Source organism: Arachis ipaensis, chromosome B05, assembly GCF_000816755.2.
Source record: "Arachis ipaensis cultivar K30076 chromosome B05, Araip1.1, whole genome shotgun sequence".
Taxonomy (NCBI): Eukaryota; Viridiplantae; Streptophyta; class Magnoliopsida; order Fabales; family Fabaceae; genus Arachis; species Arachis ipaensis.
Genome location: NC_029789.2, coordinates 18,014,062 through 18,021,597, shown reverse-complemented (window position 1 = coordinate 18,021,597; position 7,536 = coordinate 18,014,062). Strand labels below are relative to the sequence as shown.

Here is a 7,536-nt window from a genome sequence, read left to right as displayed (position 1 = left end):
AAAACGAAAAAAATTAAGTTGAAAAAAATAGAAAAAAAAAAAAGAAGCATATAACTAACCTCCACCTATTACTGTTCCTTGTGAAGCAGTGCAATTATTCTGAACTTTCCCTTGAAATACCTTAATTTAGCCATTAATTAAGTTTAGATTAGACTTTAGAATGAATTACAAGTTAAAAATAAAAAAAAAGTATCATCAAAATTCCTAATTAATAATTTTAGAGAGTTTGATTTTGATTCACACACAACTTATTCACCCAATTTCATTTTTTAGATGATTATTTTTGCCATAAGTAGTTGTTTTTCTTAGGCCAATCCTCAAATATCTAAAATTTTATCCAAAAATAAAAATGATATAAAAAATATAGGTTGAAATTATTGGGTTAAAATTAAGTTTTTTTTATTATCTAAAACTCATATATTTTTGTTTAGTTTATTGTCTAATTTATTTTAGACCTACTATTAACTTGCTTTGGTAAATATTAACCCATAAAACAAAATACATAAATATTTAGGAAATAATAGAGACCAAAATAAAATATCTTAAATTTTAAAAGAATTTGACAAAAATTACAAAGAACTAAAAAATAAATAAATAAATTTGCAAGAAATTTAAAACTTATTTAAACTAAAATCATATATAAAAAATAACAAGGACATTATAACTTTACAATGTTGCTTACCTCAATAGTATTATTCTTTTCTTCTCCTCCTCCTCCTAAGTTCTCATGTGTCATATTTTGGACTATTCCTCTTCCTTCCAATTCCATGCTAATAATATTATTATTCTGATATTTTCCTCCTAATAATACCTTTTGAAACCCCTCAAAAGGAAGAAAATTATTTGAGATTTTGCACATTGAGGCAATTGTGATGAAAACCAAAGGAATAGCTATGAAAAGCACAAGTAGAAGCTTTGAAACTTTTTTGTTACTCAACCCCATGTTGTCAATTGCATCATCAAGTATTTCCATGGCCCTTAAATTAGATATTTACTGCCAAAAATAATAATCAATCAAGATGTGAGAACAATAAGAATATATATATTTTATTTAGCATTATTATTCTATTTGTAATTAAAAAAATCATATAAAATCACTACATTTAGCATGGTTCATTTTTTTTAGATATATGATCATAATTATGTCATTATTCATTAATAAATAAAATAATCTTACCATTTTTATTATTATTATTATTATCATCATCATCATCCAATAAACAGAACATCATAGAATTAATCTAGACTCTTGAAGCTTTAATCTGAGTATATCATTTCAATTCTGAATTATGTAAGGAATTTATTCGAAAAATAAACAAAGGGTATATAACTATATATCATGAATTATGCTATATCAACACGATTATGATTATTCAAAACTTAGGAATTTATCTACAGGATATTTATAAAGCTAAGTGAAACACATATGTTATATGATTCTAACTCATAAGTGTGCTTCTCAAATAAGAGGATCCATCAAAAAAACATTTACAGAACAGAAGAATAAACAATAAAGAGATGGGAAAAAAGTCAACTCCTCAAACCAGATTAGTCCTAGTGACCGTAATTTAAAAAAAAAAAAAATACCTTGTGGGAGAAAATATTCAGGGGTTCTGTACAGAGGCACCACAAAGACAGTATTTTTTTGGGGGGTATAATCAGAGACAACCTTGTTAAAATACATAAGTTTCTAGATTCAACTTTTTCTTTGTTTTTTCCCCTTTGAATAGGCTTAGCATAATTTGAGGCTAAGCAATTCAAATTGTGTGTTTTAAGAAGGTATCAATTACTTTCTTGAAATGTTCATTGAGAATCATATCCTCACTAAAAAAGTCAAGGCTATTAAGTATATCATATTATCAATACATTTAATCTAATTGATATCTATAGTGTGAAAGGAGTACAAATATATTGATATTTATTTTATAATAAACAGAGGACTAATAATGTCTTAAAAAAAAAATAAAGTGACATATTTATTTATAAAAAATTGTCACAAAGATAATCAACCATTTTTGGAGCGAACTCTACCTGTTTTGGTAGGATTTATGATAAATAAATAGTCGCTAATAAAAGTTATATGAAAACTCAAAAAATAACGAAGGTTTTGTTAATAACGGAATACACACACCACTGTAAATAACGAAATGCATAGACAATCCTATTTCGTTTCGCATCATCTATTGACGAAAAGACATACATGTCTATCATTTATTATCGCAAAAGACTTAATTAATATTTAAAAAAAATAATTAGTCCAAAATTAAAATTTTTGAGAATATAATTGTTATTTTACTCCAAGAAAAATATAATAGGATTATGTGAGAATGAATACAAAAGATCCGACCATCAATCAACACAATAAAAAAAAGGAGATTTCCAATGATAAGAAAATAACAAAAATATTACATTCAGAAAAAGGATAAGGTTCTAGTGGCTATAAATTTTTCAACGTGTTTTTTGGCCTCATCGGAAATTTTTGGTGGTGATAGGATCTTTCCTAATTTGCGAGATCCTTGATAGTTATACATTCTTTTTAATTTCATAATATATTTTTAATTTCAACATGAATATATGTGATACATTGATAACAAACAAATAATAGTAACTGATTATGAAAAATATACCTTTTTTCATATAAAATTATGAGCAATATACTATACATTTTGAAGTCTCTACATCTAAGGAGATCTTTTCTACTAGTAAGTTATTATATAAAAGTCAGGATCGGATATGGTTTTAATTTCTGTATGATTATATACATATTTTCTTTAAATAATAATATGTGTAGATTTTTACAATTCCGGATAAAGTTGTATGCAATTTAGTCCATCAACTTGTATACAAGCCTCAATTTAGTCTCTGAAATTTTAATTGCCTCTATTTAATTCTTAAATTTTGCGAATGTGACTCATATTAGTCTATAAATTAATTTTCGACACAAAAATGTTAACGGAACGCTGATGTGGATAGCCAAATATCACGTTGATTCTGTAAAACGACGTCATTTTTATTTTGACACCCTAATAGTCTAAAAAAACATCGTAAGTAGTATTTATTGAAACTTTTTTTCTTAAAATAAGTGTTTCAACGCCGTTTTTGAACTATTTAAGCACCAAAACCAAAACGATGCCGTTTTACAAGTTCGAGCATGACATTTGGTTGTCCATGTCAGAATTTCATTAACGTTTTTGTGCCGGAAATTGTCCCAAGGACTAATACGAGTCACGTTTATAAAATTTGAAGACTAAAAAAAGACAATTGTGATATCATAAGTAAAATAGCAAGAAGACTTGAGTGATATCTGAAAAATAAATATAGTATAGCACGTGTGATGGTTGTGATGGCATGCATACATGGCGGGGACAATAATCCTAACTACCATAACGGTCTAAACTACCTAAATCTACTCCAAAAACCAAACCAAACCACCTTAATTCCAATTCCTTTGTCATCACAAACAAAAACATTCTTTTCTTTATTCATCAATCTGCATCTTATGTCATTTCTCTCTTGATTCTTCAGATCAAAGCCTTAAAAATTCTCATAAGTAAGTCTTCCTCTATTTTTTTAACCTTCCTAATTTAATGTTGTTTCAATTGTGCATTTCAACATTGTATTTACATGATTATGTATACCTCTCCTTTAATATGAACATGGAAATTAGGGATCTTTGAAGGGAAAAAATAAAATAAAATTAAACAAATCATTCTTAGAAATTAGCATTATGATGATCAAATCAATAAGAACACAACCCAATGAACATTAGATAGATAGGTTTCTAGCCTTGGATGAATAAGCAATTACATTATTTCCTAAGGACCATTTGTCACCTTTTTTTTTTTCATAATTAGTTTTCTTTGAATTAAATAAAAAAAATTTCCAACATGTTTGGCTTACCTTTTTTTTTTCTCTTTCTCTCTGCATTGCAGGAAATGGGATACTAAACTATCTGGTATAATAACAAGACAGGAAACTGCTAGGAAGATCACCAATTCCTGGCGAGGTATCTATGTAATTTCCTCAAAATGTTTGACACTGGTTACAAGTCACAGTATATTGGAGGCCAGAGGGAGAAGTTTGTAAGGTACACAAATTCTTATACACAATAAAGACACAATTGCTTCAAATGTTCACACGTGTTACTTACATACATAAAAGTTTCATGATTATCATGGTTATGATACAAGGTAAGTATTAAGAGTAGGCTACCATTTTGGTCCTAAAAAAAGTGATACAAAATAGTCTCTTACATTGCGTTTGATTTTGAGAACAGGACATTAAGAACAAGATACAAAAATTAGTGTTCTTATATTTTGTTTGGTGATAAACTAGAATAAATTTATGAAAGTTTAATTTACTTTATTTTTTCCGTACAAAAAATTTTGGAAGAAAAATATAATTATCAAAATTTGATAGAAATAATGAAAGAAAAAATAAAAAATAAATTGTGTCTCTTGTTAGTATCTCTATGTCATTGTGACGAATTCATTCAAAGGCCAATAATGAAGCTAACATAGAGTGTATAATGCAGGTTGGATGATCTTGATTCTAACATGTCATTCTCAGGCAGACCAAGTTTGATGGATAGGCTAAGATCGATCTTCCATGTTGGCGGCCGCGCAAGGAAGAATCCGTCACAATCCTTTAGGCTAGGAGTGAAGAAAGGATCAGCAGGACTCAGAACATTTGGAAGGTCACTGAAAACTGGTGTAACTACTTGGGCAGTGTTCCCTGAAGATCTCAAAGTTTCAGAGAAGAAAGTGTTTGATCCTCAAGACAAGCACCTTCTCCATTGGAACAAGTTCTTTGAGATCCTCTGCATTTTTTCAGTAGCTGTTGACCCTTTCTTCTTCTATCTCCCTTACTTCAACGTCAAGTCATTCTGCCTCGCCATAGATAGCACGCTGGCGAATTTTACAGCAGCACTGAGGACTGTATTGGATTTTATCTATCTCCTGCGCATAAGCTTTCAGTTCCGAACTGCTTATATCGCGCCTTCATCTCGTGTGTTTGGAAGAGGTGAACTTGTCATAGATCCTGCAAAAATTGCCAGTAGATATTTACAGCGATATTTCATTATCGACTTCATGTCTGTGTTTCCTATGCCACAGGTTTGAAAACCATGCCTTTTGAAATGTCAAGGGCTACTGAACAAAACTTCTAACTTCAATACAAGTTGATGATGATTTTAGTTATATTTGAAAATTGCTTTGTCAATATGGTTCATTTTCTACATGTTTCTAATGCAGATTATAGTGTGGAAATATCTATACAAAACAAGACATTCAGAGGTATTGAGTACAAAAACGGCACTGTTGAGAACTGTGATCCTGCAATATTTTCCAAGATTTCTAAGGTTTCTTCCATTAGCATCGGAAGTTAAAAAGACAGCTGGTGTTTTTGCAGAAAATGCACTGCTTGGAGCCATTTACTATTTGATTTGGTTTATGCTAGCTAGTCATGTAAGTGCATGTTGCATGATTGAACCTTCTTATTATTCTTTAGGGTCCTCATTTGATCATCATATGTACTTTTAATTAATTAGAGATGTCTTGTTTATAGCAAGAATCACCAAAAGTATCACCACTAATCTCTACTACTAGCCTACTAAATCAAGAATTTGTCACCATATAGAGGACAAAGTCGTCCACCAAGATTTCAAAATGATGAATTCATCTCTCACCATTCAAAAAATGGTGACGAATTAGTCCTTTCATACTAATTCCATCCATAAATCCAAGGATTCAACTCAAAAGTGCAACATTTCAACTGTTTATGAGAAAAAAAAGGTTTAGGATTTTATAAACTAAGAACATAGGCATAATGATTGATACGTCGTAGACTGACAGTGTAAAAAGTTTTACTAAGAACATTCTTCTACTTTGTTCCAGATAACTGGCTCCGTTTGGTACTTACTTGCCATAGAACGCAATGACACATGTTGGAACAATGTTTGTCTTGAAGATAATAGATGTAACAGTCATTTCTTGTACTGTGGAAGTACCAATAAGCACATCCCAGGGTTTGATGCTTGGAAAAATGTCAGTGAGGATGTTCTTGTAAAGAAGTGCTTTGTTGATGGTGAGTTCAATTATGGAATCTTTGCTCAAGCAATCAAGAGTGGTATTGTTGCTTCTGTTGAAGTCTTTCCTAAGTTCTGTTACTGTTTATGGTGGGGCCTTCAAAATCTGAGGTAAATTGTTGCACTGCCTACACTATATAACTAGCAAAAGCAGTAGGCAATGACGAATTCAGAAAATTTAGATAGTATATATATGCGCCATCTTGGCACAAATTGTCCTGCATTAGTGGCTAACTCTGTGGTTTGAACCTATGATCTTGTTATCTTAGTGTAAGGTCAAATGTAATAAATAATGGTGGATAAATATGCACTTACAATTGTATTATCTTAAAGATTTTCCAAATCTCAGTAGGGACTCCCCTGTAAAGTTAAAATAAGTAACCTAAGGGATATCCATATAGGCATAACAAATCAAGGGAATGTCATATGTAATATAATTTAACATTGGAGAAAATCATTGCAATTTAAATATGCATTGGCAAATTTTTAACAAGCTTGAGCTTCCTTCTGTTTTGTGTTTGACAGTACAATTGGCCAAGGGCTTTCAACCAGCACCTACAGTAAAGAGGTGTGGTTTTCCATAGCAATAGCTGTTATGGGGCTCATCCTTTTCGCACTTCTGATTGGAAACATGCAGGTGAACAACACAGCAAGCATTATTGATATTCAATTTATTAAGGATGCTTATTGCTATGCAAATTTGTGAGACATAAAACTAGTTTTCCTTGGAAAAGATACATGGCTTAAGTTTGACCTACTCCTTTGTTTGACTTGATAAGTCGACATTTGTATTATGTCATGAAAATTCGACAAAGTTTTATGTTAGTTGTCAAAGGCCTAGCACAACCCTCCTCTTTTATCCGAGCTTGGGATTGGGACCGGCTATGTAACATAGGCAGAGTTGGGTTTAGTAACTGTTACATGGTCTCTACAAACTTCGGTATTAGTTTCAAGTTTTTTATATGATTTAAGATTCTATGTATATTTGGTATCCAATTCAAAATTGGAGGAATTTCAATTCCATGCACTTTTTTTGTTCCCTAGAAAATAGTTCACTACAGTTTTCATCATAACCACTCTTGGACTCAGGTACTTCATCTGTGTGCATTCATATCATTCACAATTACCACAAACCTCATTCTATGTTTCTCTTCCATGTGAAATGACCGGAGCTGCAGTTTGTGTTTATTTGCTCAACTTAAACTGTTAGCAGATGATCTTTTGAAATGTTCAATAGATGAATCAAAACATCTTTATGCTTTAGGACACTAAAACATTTCATGTTCATGTCATAAAATCAAACGTACTTTAAAAAATTTACATGGCAAGTTCTAATCTGTGTCATTGTGGAAATGAACAGACATACCTTGACTCAATGTCGGTTCATCTTGACGAAATGAGGATCCAAAGACGTGACTCCGAGCTATGGATGCATCATCGCTCGCTTCCTC

At 30.9% G+C, this 7,536-nt stretch overlaps 1 protein-coding gene and 1 pseudogene across 2 annotated transcripts in view; one reads left to right on the top strand and one right to left on the bottom strand.

Moving 5' to 3' along the window:
* Nucleotides 1–1,841, bottom strand: part of LOC107643186 (probable fucosyltransferase 8) — a 5,619-nt gene extending 3,778 nt beyond the window's left edge. Inside the window, exons 1-3 of one of the 2 annotated variants that reach the window (XM_021123248.1) lie at nucleotides 1,588–1,841; nucleotides 683–994; nucleotides 60–120 (exon numbers count right to left, since the gene is read on the bottom strand). In XM_021123248.1, the coding sequence (XP_020978907.1) occupies nucleotides 60–120; nucleotides 683–973 (352 nt within the window). In that variant the 5' untranslated portion in view covers nucleotides 974–994; nucleotides 1,588–1,841. The remainder of the gene's footprint in view (nucleotides 1–59; nucleotides 121–682; nucleotides 995–1,587) is intronic. The other variant, XM_016346770.2, reaches the window with a different exon arrangement.
* LOC107640290 overlaps nucleotides 3,353–7,536 on the top strand; it is a 5,961-nt pseudogene continuing 1,777 nt past the window's right edge.